We start from the raw sequence: 16,343 nt of genomic DNA on the forward strand, positions 1-16,343 counted from the left end.
GATTAAAAATTTTTTTTAATTTTTGTGTAACAAAGTGCAATGGGTTACACAGCGATCGTGCGGCAGGTCACTTCCCAGTTAACTTACCCGAATAGGGTTTTAGGTGCAGTTGGGAAGTTATTCTAGACCGTACATTTGTAGGTCACCTGTAAACCATCTCTATTGTTCAGCATAAATACGCCGCGGAGGTCTAAATAGCACTAGCATCACCTTGTGATTTCTCATACTCTCGTGAAACCGAGGCACCACCCAGTTGCAAATACAACCGTGGGGCTGATTTTGACGAGACGACTTCGTTAGCTGCGTCGGTTCCCACGGACAAGGAAATTTTCCAAGGCTCATGAACAATGTTCCCTCCCCCCCTCTCCCTCCATCCCCCCCCGAACTATAACAACAATGCTTGTTCTTTCTTTTCACTCTATTGGGCAATTTAATTCGAGGGGGTGACATGCACCGAAATATTCCCCCTAATCCCAATGCAAGGAGTACAATTAATTGTGAGTGTTACCTACATCAAAGAATCTTTGACTAATCTCGATTAAACTTTTTCTGTTTTTTTTTATTTTTTTTATATATATTTATATATACATATTTGGTACTTCTGGCCTTGATTGGATAAGCTCCAACACGCGCTACCACGTTGTAACCAGGTGTATACAGGTCTCTCACCACATGACAATTGTGATCACTACTGAATACATGCGAGTGATTTGGATATTATGTGGCGATGTGCGGTTGGTGACTTGATTTCTTGCATTGTCGAAAACCTTAACGGGAGGTTTAACCTTCGCTAAAGTTCACGTGCAATCACGGTAAACCATTAGTAGACTGTTTACTGGTCAACGTACACATCTAATCTGCTACTTCTTTGTAATGGGGGTGGGGTAGTTAGTCTTAAACTGTCAACTGGCTGACTCCCAGTGTCTCTCCTTGTAAGTTCATTGTCGCAATCCGGGGCACGCCCTAGTTAATTTCCGTGATTCCGCGACATCACTTTCCAACTGTCGCGACACACACTCTCACACACACACCCTCATTTGCGTTGCGCCTTTGTGGCTCATACTAAAATGAGTTAAGGAAATTCTTACCCATCTGGCTGTTTTACTGGTTAAGTAATTATTCTTATAATTATTTACTAGTTATTTGATTCGATCATAGTACACGACTGCTGGTTATCCCATTCACTAACCTTGTTATTCACTTTGTTGCCGCCTCCAAAATTTCATTGCCATTGCAAAGGTCACTCCTTAAATCACTCCCCACATTATAAATGCAACCATGCCTCCTCCACCAACCCCGAATATAACCAACGATACACCAGACGAACCTCCACCGGAACTAACCATGTCCGAGTTCCCACCACAGCCACCACTACCACCCCCACCTTCACAATACCCACCAAGTAGAATACTGGCCATGCGTCATTTAGCAAGAACAAATCCCACCGCCTCGTCTAACCCAAGACTATTGACGTATATAGATCACACACAACGGTTCGCCAATGCATCCGAAGGAATCCAGCCTAGCGAAGGGACGTCTGCTGGTTCTACATTAACAGGTTCCACACCTGCTGACGATCCTGCAGGCACAGCCGACTTGAATAATGGCTTGAATAGCATAAATGTCATTTCCGACTATTTGTACCGGAACTTGCCACCCACTTCGTCTTCTGCCGATGATGCCAACTTTCGCTCACGAATCCTCCATCATTTTTCCGACATCCATCGACTTCAGAATCAAGTGCATGAATTGATGAACTCGGAAACGAATCGAAGAAACAATATGGAATCGAGTAATTTACCGGTGAATAATATACCACTCCAACTCCGAAACCTATCACGAGAACTCACTGATCCAAGCAATCGAGTGACGCGTGAAGCTAGTGCTGGCAACATTTCAGGAAATAGAGAAGCATATTATGTTGAGTCCACCGATGAGGACGACCAAAGCTTCCAATACAACGATGAAGAAGACGCCGAGTTGTTTTACTATTCCGATGACAACAACAACAACAATGAAGACGACGACGATGATGATGATGATGCCATGGACACATCAGAAGATTCGGGCGAAGATGCAAGCATACCTAGCGAAGAAGAAGTGGCATACTTGCGTTCCGACATTGAGCTGAATGAACGACTTCTATTATCTAGTGCTCGACAGAATCCTCTCAATGTCAATACCCTTATCCTCCCACCGTACCCATTGCCTACCACAACACCGAGCCATAATCGATATAGTCGGGCGCGAACTAGTTCACGACCATTACCTTGGCTAGCTCTGGTTCTGGGTATCCCCTTGAGACGACAGAATGCCATAAGAGGCGGAGTAGGAAGACATCATTATCGCAGGTATAATCCCCAAACGGAAACTAGTTCTACTCAACCTGAAATTGCAGAGGGTGAAGATAAATATCTCAAAGAACTTCTGGCACTCGGAGAAGACAACAATTCTCGATTGAAGAAATTATTGAGTTTGGAGGCTGAGGAATTACACAAGGATATCGTGGAAGTGTACAAAGCGATAAAGCTGATTTCTACTTTCCAAGGTGAATCGCCATTGTTTTTCAAAAACAATTACGAATACTCGAAGAAGTTCCGGATCTTGTTTTTTGCCAAATTGAATCGGGCTAAATTCCAATCTGATCAGCCCGGGTTACCCAACTTGGAATTCGCCATGGACTCATACTTGAAGAAACGAAGAAACAAACTGTTGTTTTTGAATGTCAAACCTACAATTGCTCCACCTCCAAAATCGAAATTGTTCAAGAAGCCACTCAAGAAAAAGAGAAGGATCCATAGGTACCAGGACACCAGTGTAAAGCGGCAAAAGATCGCAGCAGGACTGAAACCGCAGGAAACACATCTCCTATTCAACTCAAAACTATCGCTATCCAAACTGGAAAAGGAGACAATCTTGTCATGCTTGCCTAGCTCATACATGCAATCTGGATCCAGTTTTGCAATCTCAATGACACTGCAACCTACACCTTTACAACAGGGCAATTTGGTGTTTACAAATGTCACTGGTCCTGAACTCAACGGGGTGTTTAACTTTGAATCACTGAAACAGCCAGGGATGACGGATTTGCATTGCATGCTCTTGAAACTCCATTCATTTATAAAGTATTTCTGTGGATTCACAGACAATAGCTTACCCAGGAATAAGATACTTGTGCGAAAGTTGAATGTGCTTGATCGAATAAGTGTGGATCCGAAGATTAAGTATGTTTCTCAGTTGAAGTATCCCGAGGTCAATGTCCCGTTTCTGGGTCATTTAATCGATTTCAACAAATATGATTTGCGGTTTATGGAAAGTGGGCGGTTTGGCGCCCGGGAACGGTCGAATCGAGTCAGATTACAGCTTGGTGAATGGATGAAGATGCTGCCGTTTATCCAATTCAAGGAAAATTATTTTATTAGTTTTTTGCATGAATTAGAAGATAATCTTAAACACTTTAGGACCATCCGAGCCAAGAAGGAACAGAAGAGCGAAGCATTACATTTGACGAAACAGTTTAAGGCGAACTTGTTCCAATTGACCAAAGACTTTGGTTTTATCAACAGTCGCAACAATTCCCTGATTCCATTTTTGGATGAACAGCTGCTGAGAAAACAGGGCAAGTACCGCGATGGGTTTCTTGAAGATTGGGATAGAAGTTTGGCTCATAGGTTATGTGAAGTGATTACCAGTAATGATTCAAGCACGTTGTTGAATGTGCAATTAAACTATGTGTTGTTTGTGATTAAAGTCGACTTGTCGAAGTTGTTGGATGAATACATCTTGTTTATATTTGACCATGTTGATGTATCGCTGGAAGATCGTGTTGAGTATATCAACAAGTACAAGAATGTCTACAATTCCATCTTTCGCGATGAACACCAACGACAAATGAAAGAGCGAGATACAACACCGCCACCGGTAGCGACTTTGCTTGGATCGATTGACCGGAAAATGGGCCAGATTGAAGTTCATAATACTGTGCCTAACATGTACTACCGCGAACCTGGGGCCAAATATATGACGAATATAATAATGACGCGGCACTCGCCCGTGACGCTTACGGATTACGGAAGCAGGAACACGTACGTGTATGATGATTTCGAGGTATTTAATAGCGAAGAGCTGACATTGCCTGTTCCGGCGAACTCACGGTCGTTTAATACCAGACTGGGATATGTTGAGAATGACGACCTGATTGAAACCAAGTTGGTGGGAAGTAGCAAGTTTGTAAACAAGGGGAATCCTGTGTGTGGAATGGTATAGTATTTAGTCTGGTTTTGGTATATACTTTGTCTACAGCAAGTAAAACACGCATTAAGTAAACTCTTGAATAAATACATACGTGTATTGGTTATTTATATATATATACAGAAACATCGTATACTCCCGCTGGGGCCACGGCTAATCCCAAAATCCCCAGCCGTGTTTCCCCTGCAATCTGTCTTTTTTCTTCTTGGCAAAGAAATCCTTCTTGCACTCACGATAAGCGTCAAAGAACTCCTGACAGGCATACTTGTCATCCTGATTCCGCCATAAACAGTTCATACTGGCCATACGACTTTCTTCGCAAGGATCATAGAATTTGCTGGGCTCCTTCATGCTCCATTTGTATTTATGTCTATGCGATTCGGGGTTGTCAGGGTAGAATTTGAATTGGTCACCTTTGGTGAAGTTAATGGCGGACTTGTCTTTTTCTACGGTGTCATCGCTGAAGTCGTTGGCTATGGCTTGTTGACGTTTTAATGTTTTGTCTAGATTTTCTGGCGTAGAATCTGCAGGAGCAGATTTTGACTCCGTAGGAGCATGTGAAGGTTCTACCATGTATTAGATTAATAGGTATTGATTTGGTGAGCTATGTGAATTAGTGTATTGGTGGAGAGCAGCAGGAGATTTTGGTCGTGCGTGGGGGAAGACTGGGCCGGTATGTGGTAGCGCGCCGTTCAGTCCCCGAGCGTGAGCATGAGCGTGAACATGAGCATGGGTGTGAACATGAGCAGGAACGTGCACGCCGTCTGGTCACCGCCCTGGATCGACGCCGCGCTCTACCTCACAGACGTCTTTCAGCTACTGGCTCACGTCTCTGGGTGCTCCTGTTAGGTGGCAGCTACCACTTGCTCGTACAAATCAGAATTGGTAACCACACGCACATTCTTTTTCTTTTTTTTTTTTTTTTCCAGCGACTTCTCCAACTTACAATCGACTGACTCTCTCAATTACTGGACAACCTCTACCAATAACGTATTATCTACTAATATACAATGGTATTAGCAGATTTAGGAGCACGATTGAGAGGCGCGCTCTCTCTGGTCGAATCAGGATCAGATGACGAGATCCAGCAAATGATCAAAGACATTTGTGGAGCCTTACTTGAATCAGATGTCAATATCAAGTTAGTGGCCAAATTAAGAGACAACATCAGATCACAGATTGCCAGTTCCAATATCGCCCAGGAGGCATCACCCATGAACAAGAGAAAGAAATTGCAAAAAGTGATTTATGATGAATTGTGTGGATTGGTTGACTCCCATGTCGAACCACCAAAACCAAAGAAAATCAACGCCAGCACCAAAACAATCAAGGGGAAAAAAGTGAAGTTACTGAAGGAGTCCAGTCACGTCATCATGTTTGTTGGGCTACAAGGTGCCGGTAAAACCACTTCGTGTACTAAGCTTGCCGTATACTACAAAAAGCGAGGATTCACCGTGGGGTTAGTCTGTGCCGACACCTTCAGAGCCGGTGCGTTCGATCAATTGAAACAAAATGCCATCAAGGCCAACATTCCGTACTATGGTTCATACTTGGAACCTGATCCAGTCAAGATCGCATTTGAAGGTGTATCCAAATTCAAACAAGAGAAATTTGATATTATTATCGTCGATACCTCCGGTAGACACAGACAAGAACAGCAGTTGTTTACGGAAATGGTGCAAATTGGTGATGCCATCCAACCTACACAAACCATCATGGTTATGGACGGTAGCATCGGTCAAGCGGCCGAATCACAAGCTCGTGCGTTCAAGGAAAGTTCTAATTTCGGGTCGATTATCTTGACCAAGATGGACGGCCATGCCAAAGGTGGGGGTGCCATTTCTGCCGTGGCCGCCACCAAGACCCCCATTGTATTTATCGGTACTGGGGAACACATTGGTGATTTGGAAGTGTTTAAGCCAACCACTTTTATCTCCAAATTGTTGGGCATTGGCGACATTCAGTCATTGATTGAACATGTGCAATCGTTGAACTTGCAAAATGACGAAGGTCACAAACAAACGATTGAAAATATCAAAGAAGGGAAATTCACCCTTAAGGATTTCCAAACTCAAATGAACAATTTCTTGAAGATGGGCCCACTTACAAACATTGCCTCGATGATCCCGGGGTTGGGTAACATCATGTCACAAGTCGGCGAAGAAGAAACATCAAAGAAGATCAAGAACATGATATACATCATGGACTCCATGACCCAGAAGGAACTTGAATCTGATGGAAGGATATTCATTGACCAACCTAGTCGTATAATCCGTCTTGCCAAAGGGTCAGGGTGTTCTGCCATAGAAGTTGAAATGATTTTGCAACAGCATAGAATGATGTCCACCATGGCCAAATCAGCCATGGCCGCCCAAGGAGCCCCTGGTGCTGGTGGTGCACCAGGTATGAACCCACAAATGGCAAGAATGATGCAACAAGCACAATCCAATCCTAACTTCATGGAACAAGCCATGAAGATGATGGGTGGTGCCGGTGCCGGTGCCGGAGGTGCTGGAGGGCCAGGCGGATTAGCTGGAATGATGAATAACCCCCAAATGATGCAACAGGCACAAGAGATGATGAGACTGAACCCACAAATGATGCAACAAGCTCAACAGATGATGAAGAACCCCGGTATGATGCAAAGAATGATGCAACAGTTTGGTGGCATGGGTGGCATGGGGATGTAGGAATACATATAATTAGTTAGAATTTATCTACGAGTAATTCGAAACGTAACAAATATTAATTTTACACACAAATCTATCGGTAGAAGTCAGGCCTAGAAGTGTTCATTCCATATTCACTCAAGGCACTGCTTAAATCTTCCATAGTCAAGACAATTTTTCCTTGTTGGTTACCAGCGTTAGAATGAGAACCACCCAGTTGTTGAGCACCGCCGGCCGCTTGCTCGCCGCCTTCTGGTCCACCAGCAGCACCTCCAGCACCAGCCAAACTTTGTTGGTTGGCGTATTGCTGTCCTTGTAATAATTGTTTAGCTCTAACCTGCGGATTCAGAGAGTTGTACACCGCACTCGAGTTCCTTATTCTGCTGTATTCATAAGCGTCTTGGGCGATATCGCTAATGAACTTCTGAGTTGCTAACGCGAGCAACCTCTTGATTTTAACGTCTGATGTTTCAAACCCGTTCTTGGCCATATAGTAATCGGTGACTACATCAGGTATGATTGGAGCAAAGTCGTCATCCATCAAGTCCAATACTTCCTTGAGGGTTTTATCCTTACGTGTCAAGTTGGGGAGATCAGGAGCAGCCTGCAGAGCGGCGGCTGCTGCTGCCAGTGCTGCAGCTGAAAGTGATTGTTGACGTTGTTTCAGTTTTTCAGCTTTGGAAAGATGTGCCTGTTGTTGGTTAGGTTGTTGTTGTTGTTGATGCTGTTGGTTGACCTGCTGTTCCTGGTGTTGGTCGACATTATCAATTATAACGTCGTCAACATCGTTGAACTCTTCGTTGACTTCGTCTATCTGCATATTGTCGTTGCTCATACTGTAAAGTTTCTTCCTGTCGGTGGTGAGTTGCCATTTGCTTTGTTGATTTTTCTTCACTATAAAATTTACCCCAGTGCGAGCGACACTAAACGAAGAAGCATTCACTAGTCTACACCATACATATCAACAGTAACGTAACAATGGTGGTCACTAACCCTCATGACTCACCCACATTTGGCAACTCGCTCCTGTTGAAAGTAGACGGTGCCATCGGTGCCATGACACTCCTGCCCAATGGCCGTGATTGTGTTCTTGCCGGCCGGCGAGGCCTCTTCATCATCGACCTAGATGACCCCTTCACACCACCACGATGGCTACACCACATCACATCATGGGAAGTAGCAGACGTGCAATGGTCACCTCATCACACCCTAAAACCATCCTGGTGTATCCTGACATCCAACCAGAAGGCATTGTTATGGGACTTGCAACGACCTTCAGACAATGCCATTGCAAACATTCTCCACCGTCATACTCGTGCAATATCCGATATCAACTTCCATCCATTCGACTGTGAAATGTTGGCCACTTGTTCTATCGACACGTTTGTGTATAGTTGGGACATGAGAACGCCGAGGAAACCCGTGGCGCAATGGGCCGAATGGCGGGCGGGCTCCAGCCAAGTGAAATGGAATCACGAGAACCCGTTCGAGATCGCCCTGTGTCACGACCACTCATTCTATATCTGGGACACCAGAAACGGGGCATTGCCGATCCTCAAAGTGGACAAGGCCCACCAGGGCAAAATCAACGGTTTGGATTTCAACCAAGGTTTGAAGAATGTCATTACTTGCTCCAACGATAATACCGTCAAGTTTTGGGATTTACAGAGTGGACAAGCCAAGGAGTATATTTCGCATTACAACTATTTTGAGCGACTGAAGGAAGAACTCCAGCCTAGCGTTGTGATCAAGATGGACTTCCCCATCGCAAGAGCGAGACAACTACCATTTGGGAAAGACATGGCATGCGGGATCATGCCGTTGCGTGGCGGTGATGATTCCGTACATATAGTAAACTATGATACCGCATACCATGACTACTTGTCGACTGGCACAACCCAAGTGATTGAAGGAGAACTGGTGTACTCATTCAAAGGACACAATGGACCCATGAAGGATTTCCTTTGGCGGACCCAGCACGAAAAGTATGAAAACTACGAGTCAAAGAAGAAGTGGAAAGATTATCAGTTGGTCACTTGGTCAGCAGTAGATTACGACTTGAAACTATGGCCCGACAGTGAAGAGTTGTACAAGTCGGTTAATTACGATCCTAGCTTTGTAAATGTATTTAAGGGCCTGGATTCAGATACTAGTCGGCCACATACTCCATTAGAAGAGCAAACCTATAACTATGATACATATTGCGTGGAGCCATCAGTCACCATTGACGATTTGACGAGAACAAATAACGATTTACTTAGCTCATTGACACTTCTTCGCATTTCCGAGAAACACAAACAGGCAGGCGTGGAATTCACCCAGTTGAATCATTTAGATTGGATTTCCGGAGTGAGAATGGGCCGACCAGCTCAATCATCCGATAGAAAGGATAGTACTGGCAGCTTTGAAGATGATGGACCACTCAATCTTGGTGAAGAAGTCAGTATAGTCGGTCACAAGTTCCCCAAAATCAGATTTGAAAAGATTGCCGTTAGTTCAGGTGAATTGGTTATTAGTTTACGAGGACCCATTCCTGACATGAGCACCACTATGAGCAAAGCCGATACCTCAGATATGTTGTTTGCCGAGAATACCAGTGTTGCCGGTGAGAGTACGGCCATTTCCAATAAGGATAAACGAATCAGCGTGCATAGTGATGATGGACACGAGCAATCCATCAGCCATAAAGAAGAAAGTGTCAAGGACAATACCATCAGTGCATTAACGCCAATAGATGAAACGAGTGAACAAAAGCTTATTTTCATTAGACTCAAGGTGAATTTTCCCAAGACTTATCCCTATCTTGAAGATGTTGATTATAACAAAAAACGTCTGAAATTGCTGAAGCTGAATTTAATCAGGTTTCACATTGAAGTAACCCACGAATTAACCAAGGAAATTCGTGATGTAATGCAAGAGAAATTATCCGAGATTTCCCAGTTTTACACTAATAAATACCAACGATTCTGTCTTGAACCATGTTTGCGTTCATTAATGGGCGAGAAGGTTGAACTTGACGATGAGATTATGATGGAATCCGGTGCCAATAACAACAATGAGGAATTAGAACAGGAATCTGTGCAAGAAGTAGGAAACGAAGGATGGGCGGATGATTTGATCCGACAACAGCCTGATTTCCGCGGATATTCCTCAGGCGAAGACGATGTTGAGTATGCTGATCTTATTCCCGCTGTCAATGATTCATTGGTACTCACTCAGAACTTGGACTCAATAATGCATCCGGCACAACGAGCAGCAGTGGGTCTGCCGGACCATGTACTTGAAGCCACGGCAGCAGCACGACAAATGTATTATGATTCCACACCACAGCCCAAGGGATGCGGCGCAGTTTGGTCAAGGTCAGGCCAGCTTGTATGTTTCTTCATACCGAAATCACAAGACGATGACCAAAACGACAGTAAGGTCTTGCAAAAATTTAATATTTTCAAATTCACCGATCGTGGATTCAGTGTTAAGGCCAATCAACAGCTGCATCATCATCACCATAAACTAGAAGAATCGATTTCTGACTCTGACCTCGAAGGCGAAGATAGTGATGCTGAGCCTGGTAGCCGTCTGGATGGTGAATCAGGAAGCAGCTCCTCTGAAGACAGTTTTACCAATGATTGGGATGAAATACTACAAGATGAAACATCATCTCGTGCGCGCGTGCCTCGCATGTTCAAGACCACACTTGGACTCGGCAATCGATATAGTGAAAGCAAAAAGTCATCCTCAATTAACAAATTACCCAGCCAAGGAGGTACCCTGAACCATAGATCATCGGTTAAAAGCAAGAAAAAGCCCAAATCGCAAGTGAAGAACCGCAACATTGTCGGTATATTTGATTTTAGTCATTTGCTTCCCGATAAGTATGAACTTGCCTGTGAATATCGTGTGCTTGGGGATGTACCTGAGAATTTAGCCGCTTATAACAGTAAAGTCGCGCTCAAGTATGGACTCAAGGAGATTAGTGAAGTATGGAAGATGTTGGCAATATTGTTGGTCAAGAATGGACAGCCGCTACAGATGAACAATGGATACTTCCCTGATCAGATGAATAACAGTACGAAACTCGCTGATAAATTCCACCTGTTCTATTGGGGGAATCATCCGTTTGGAAGTACCTGGCTTATCAAGGAGATATTTGACTATTTTGAAAAGAGAGGCAATGTGCAGATGTTGGCGATGATGTCGTGTATATTATATGAAAACCCTAAGAATCTAGCAATGCCAGATTCTCCAGCTACAGACATTGCATACAATGTTCCGATTCATACCCCATACCAGGCACTCCCGCAACCACCATCAATCGCAGCATTATCCCGGTTAAACCGCCAAAACTCAAACTCACTCCCACAAAGCATTTTGCAACCTTCGTCACAAGACAAGTTTCCGTTAATGCAACACCCCAACTCATCCCACCTGAGCTTCAAAAGAGATTCACTGGTATCGGGAGTAACATATGAACGATCGATCAATTCATCATTAGACGGGGCCAGTCAGGTTGGTTCTCCGGAGAGATTTGGATACATGAAGAAGAACTTATTATTAACTGCACCTGTTGCTGCCAGTGAACATTCGTACTCGTCCCTTAGTGATTCTGTGAGTGAAGGGTTGCGAGCCACCAGTCCCAATCAAATGACCAACAAACTAAAATTCGACAAGCGGATGATTAGTAAGATGCCGGTGAAACGAGGAACAAGTTTAGGTGCTGGCCCAGGATTAATTAAACCGAAAAGCACAAAGATAAGGCCACCACCTAGCGTCACGATAGAAATGCAGAATGTGGAGGAATTGGACTTGTTTGAAAATGTATATTCTCGCCCATTGCTAAGCTCGCAAGATGTCGAGAAGATAAGAACGTATCGAGAGTTATACGCGGATATGTTGTATAATTGGGGATTGCCCGTGAGTCGAATCAAGATCCTCAAATTCAACTACCCTGACATTGACGAGGGCGAATTAGAGACATCACCATTTGATTCACACAAGTGCAAGATTGGCTTGCGCAAGCGCAACAAACAGCTACCCCAACAAAACTTTCTTAATGCCGTGTCTACAATCATGCAAAAGAAACCCAATGCATGGAACACGAACAAGCGCTCGATTATGAAATACTGTAACTTGTGTAATTTGGTGGTTACCAAGAACTTCACCATGTGTATTGTGTGCGAACATATCCTACACACTGACTGTGCCATGGAATGGTGGACTGGTGGCGCGAGTGAATGTCCTAGTGGATGTGGCTGTACTTGTTTAGAACATAGTATTTAAAAAGAAAAATATGCATATATAGAGGCTCTATTGACGAGAATTTACGATTTGATCCTTGAATTTGTCGTCCCATTCCTCGGCGAGAGATTCCAAATACTTCACCACATCGGAACTACCGGTAGTATCGATGGTGTCTTCCACTAACAAATATTCTTTCCCTGATGCCGTTGTGGCCGAGCCGACTTTCTCATTTTGTTTAACTCGGCCCAAGGCAGCGGCAACTGGCGCATTGGCGGCGATGTACCCTTCGATATTGTGATAGGGGGAACCCAACCACCTGGCCATGTAGAACAAAACCAACATTCCGTAATAAGTAAAGAAGTTCAAGTACTGGAAGAACGAGAAACTGGTGAAGATACCCGGGTGGACAACATACAGTTCAATTCCATAGTTCTGTTTTAAGCTCTTGTACGTACCATAATGTAACAAATCGACGAGGCGCTTAGACCCTTCGTAAGAAGCAGGCGATTTCACCAATTGTAAATCATTAAACGATAAATATTTAGGTTGAGACATCAAGGAACTAATCCATATTATCTTGCCGCCATTGGACAACAACGGTTTCAACTTGTGTATTAAATAGTATGGACCAAACACGTTAGCTTGAAACACCAATCCCAACCCATCACCAGATTTCCTTCCAACTTGCTGAAGTTTGTATGTAGGACTAGTCACGGCCTCAACTGGGTTCTTGAACACTTCTACGGTGGCAGCGACCCAATCAATCCCGCTGTACACTCCCTGGGCCGCGTTAACAAAAAAGTAGTCCAAGTGCTTGTATCGTTTAGATAATTCGTAGTAGGCAGACAAGACAGACACCATATCGGTGAAGTCTACCAACAAGTAGTCGAACTCAACTTGGCCACGTTTTTGGGGGAGTTTCTCGGTGATGAACTTTTTGATGTCGTTTATCAGATCTTTGGCTTTGGGTAAGGTTCTCGATGTGACTATGAGGGTAATATCCTTGTCTTGGGGGAGTTGTTCTAGTAATCGAACGGCAATGTTAAATCCTAGGTTAGAAGAGGCACCAGTGATTAACGCAACAGTAGAGTCTTTGATTAATGACATGGTCGGGGATAGGTGGTGAAAGCTCTCTTTTGGTAACGTTACAGAAAAGTGCAGGATTTATATTTTTTTTGTTTTTTGATTGTGAAGGTTAAACGACATACAAAATTTTGTTTTACGAGGGGAGACTTAGCTGAATCACCACATTCTTATTGGTGTAACAACTGGTATTAATAGAAACAACCAAGTATAGATTGTGTATATGCAACCACCGAAACCGCTTAATTATATAAAATCTACATAGCCGAATATTATTTGTAGTAGTTATACTGATTTACAGAGATCGGACATGGAAAGGCATTAAATCTCCGTCAGACGATACCAAGCGTTTGTTTTCTGATTTGTTCTTTATTCGAACAAGTACAGTCAAACGAAAACGCAGTGTAAAATCGAACGAATTACACGGAAAACCCACGTCGTCCATCCACTCCAGTGGTTTCATTTCGGAATTACATTTCTTAGTCCGGGGAGGAACCAAAATATTTATAATCAGTTGGATACTCAACAGCATCAGATACGAGACTACATCCGACACGCACCAACACGGAACGAGCAAACGGGTGCAAAAAAAATTTTTTTTATACGAGTACGCTCCCTCTTCCCCCCTATGGCAACCAAATATCTTTCCAGCCAATATTCTTTCTGACTGCATTGGAAAAGCCTTCATGGTACTTGACCCATATTCTGGCCGGTTGGAAATCGTCATCGGGAGTTTCTGATTTTATTTGCGTGTTCATATCCTGGTACTTACCCTTGAAGAAATCGACACTGTTACCACCTCTAAATCTTTTCTTGGCAGATTCTTCCGGTTCTGTTTCGTTTGGACGTTTCTGCGATTTACGTGATATCTCGTGTCTTTCCAATTCAGCAGATATCAATGGGAACAAGTTTTGTCTTCTGATTTGTGTTTGTTTGACTATGGTTGCAGATGGCAACAAAGTGAATTCGTTCTCATACAATGTCAAAGAATCCCAATTGGGCGATATTTGCAATGACACTACTCCTGTCTCTATATCCTTCACATTCAACAAACTCAAGTTGAAATCTTTGACAATAGAAGCGATCTTTCTAACCCATCCTTGTTCGGTTTCGCTCAATGTAGATTTGATTTTACTGGATAAACTTGGTGCTAATAATTTCGACATGTATGGCAAGAAATATCCTGCCATTGAATCTCCGTTTACACCTAATGATAGCTGTGTTTGCAATGGAAGTTTATCGGTTATACGTTTAACAGTAGCCTTGTTCTGCTTCAAAGCTTCAAACGAATCAAAATCAAGGTTTCTCGCATTGGGAATAAGCTTGGCTCCGTTCTTTTGGGGGTTCATTTGACTAAACAATGACCAAATCTTTAATCCAACTAAACCAGAATATTGATTGTCTTTATTGCTACTGGAAATCTGGTCATAAAATCCTAACCAGTCACTAAATTCACTTGGTCGTATCAATGAATCATCTTGCAAATGAACTGTATCCAAGTATCGATTAAAACTTCCCATAATGACTCTATCAAATGAGCTGGAATTGCTCACCACTGATTTTCCAGTACCATTCATAAACTTGTCTAGCAAGAACATAAAATTCTCGTCCTTTTTCAACTGTGGCTCTCTTCTGAATAGTTCATCCACCATGCTATACCAAGAAATTTGCTTATCCATAGAACTATCATTGGCAGTGCCTGTTTTCTTAGCATTGAATTGTATATAGTTAATACAAGCACGAATATCTCCATCACAAGTATCGACAATATCACCAATGGCTCGTGAATCCAATCCCAATTTTTCTCTCTCGTTGATCCACATTAAGTGATCCTTGACTGATTTCATAGCATTTCCACCAAACTTCTGACCAGTGGTGGTTTTCCCTGATTGGGGTTTCCTAAATGGAACAATTTCAGCAATTGGACGTAATTTGTCCATGGGGTTAGGCCCGAATTTTCCATTTTGATTAGAGTATATTTCGTTTGCAATACAAATGATTGGTCTGCTTAACAACACGTCCTTCTTCTTCAGTTTCTTGCTAGTTTCTTCGGTTGATGCTTTCTTTAACTTCTTATTCAATGCTTTTTGGTCAGAAGCGACTAAATCATTCAACACTTTAACCACATCGTTAGCGTTGGCCAACGAGTCTATTTCATCAATAACAAGACACGAAGGTTTACTGGTTGTTGACGTCAACGAATTCGATGTTAATGCGTTAAGGATCTTCAATTTCAAAGCCGAAGCAGCATTGGCGTATGGATTGGATCCATTGGCGGCCGATTGAGGCAATATGTCCATACTGTTAGCTGCATTCAACTCTTGAATGGCATATCCCATCTGTTTTGCCAAGATGTGTACCACGGCAGTCTTACCGATCCCCGGAGGCCCATGGATAAGCAAGATTTTCCTATGTGGTCTTCCTAACCCATCAGAATGGTCAGAATCGTGCACTTGTTCTCCGAACACTACCGACGACCACTTCTTTAACCAGTGCAATACAAGTCGGTATTGTTTGTCGTTCCCGGCTGAACATAACTGAAGGAATTTCGTAGGTCGGTACTTTTCTGTCCATATTTGCGACGAGGTGGAAGCTACTGGTGTGTGTTCTTCCATCTCAGCAAGTTTTCTGTTGTTTTCCTTGATGGTATTGTGCAAATTTGCTTTGCTAAAGAGCGTGTCCATGTCCATGTATGACCCTTGGACAGGTGCTTGCACAGTAGCTGACTTGGTTTTTGGTTTCAATTTGACGGTTCTTCCGTTGAATAGCTTTACTTCTTTGAACGGTTGCGAGATGTGGGATGTAAGTATGTCGTCTTCTTCTTCATCATCCTCTTCTTTTTCTTCAATTACACCTGGTTGTTCCTGAACCTTTTCAGGTTCAGCAAAGAGTAACGAATCAGTCATTTGAAAATCGTAATCATTGTCATTCCGCTCTTGGGTAAAGAGCGTTGATTCAGACAAGTTTATACTGTCTACCTCCATAGTAAACTCGTCAACTGTGGCCATGTTGTCTGTCTACTGTTGGTTGTCTAAAGAGTTCACTTTGGAAAATGTAAATAACGCGTCTTAAATCAGACAGAAAAAAAAAAAATAAATGTCG

General features: G+C 43.2%; 7 protein-coding genes across 7 annotated transcripts; 3 read left to right on the forward strand and 4 right to left on the reverse strand. All coding sequences in view use genetic code 12, as the record gives it.

Annotated features, from left to right (window-relative positions):
• Positions 1-2,046: 2,046 nt before the first annotated feature.
• Positions 2,047-4,266, forward strand: SPAPADRAFT_135095 (uncharacterized protein; the record flags this gene model as incomplete). Its single annotated transcript, XM_007374021.1, has 1 exon — positions 2,047-4,266. One exon carries the CDS (start codon positions 2,047-2,049, stop codon positions 4,264-4,266), a length of 2,220 nt encoding a protein of 739 aa, XP_007374083.1.
• On the reverse strand, positions 3,336-4,849 carry SPAPADRAFT_59936 (uncharacterized protein; the record flags this gene model as incomplete). Its single annotated transcript, XM_007374022.1, has 1 exon — positions 3,336-4,849. The coding sequence occupies one exon, from the start codon at positions 4,822-4,824 to the stop codon at positions 4,405-4,407; it is 420 nt and encodes a 139-aa protein (XP_007374084.1).
• Positions 4,850-5,261: 412 nt separating this feature from the next.
• Positions 5,262-6,941, forward strand: SRP54 (RNA-binding signal recognition particle subunit; the record flags this gene model as incomplete). The annotated part of the gene is made up of 1 exon (XM_007374023.1): positions 5,262-6,941. The coding sequence occupies one exon, from the start codon at positions 5,262-5,264 to the stop codon at positions 6,939-6,941; it is 1,680 nt and encodes a 559-aa protein (XP_007374085.1).
• Positions 6,942-6,980: 39 nt separating this feature from the next.
• On the reverse strand, positions 6,981-7,779 carry SPAPADRAFT_59938 (uncharacterized protein; the record flags this gene model as incomplete). Its single annotated transcript, XM_007374024.1, has 1 exon — positions 6,981-7,779. A coding segment is annotated over one exon (670 nt), but the record flags the coding sequence as incomplete, so codon positions are not given.
• Positions 7,780-7,898: 119 nt separating this feature from the next.
• SPAPADRAFT_149476 (uncharacterized protein) lies at positions 7,899-13,307 on the forward strand (the record flags this gene model as incomplete). The annotated part of the gene is made up of 2 exons (XM_007374025.1): positions 7,899-10,182; positions 10,216-13,307. 2 exons carry the CDS (start codon positions 7,899-7,901, stop codon positions 12,195-12,197), a joined length of 4,266 nt encoding a protein of 1,421 aa, XP_007374087.1.
• ERG27 (3-keto-steroid reductase) lies at positions 11,415-13,296 on the reverse strand (the record flags this gene model as incomplete). Its single annotated transcript, XM_007374026.1, has 1 exon — positions 11,415-13,296. One exon carries the CDS (start codon positions 13,263-13,265, stop codon positions 12,225-12,227), a length of 1,041 nt encoding a protein of 346 aa, XP_007374088.1.
• A 132-nt stretch (positions 13,308-13,439) lies between the features above and the next one.
• Positions 13,440-16,311, reverse strand: CTF18 (Ctf18p; the record flags this gene model as incomplete). Its single annotated transcript, XM_007374027.1, has 1 exon — positions 13,440-16,311. One exon carries the CDS (start codon positions 16,247-16,249, stop codon positions 13,868-13,870), a length of 2,382 nt encoding a protein of 793 aa, XP_007374089.1.
• Positions 16,312-16,343: the final 32 nt, after the last annotated feature.

Source organism: Spathaspora passalidarum, assembly GCF_000223485.1.
Source record: "Spathaspora passalidarum NRRL Y-27907 unplaced genomic scaffold SPAPAscaffold_2, whole genome shotgun sequence".
Lineage (NCBI taxonomy): Eukaryota > Fungi > Ascomycota > Pichiomycetes > Serinales > Debaryomycetaceae > Spathaspora > Spathaspora passalidarum.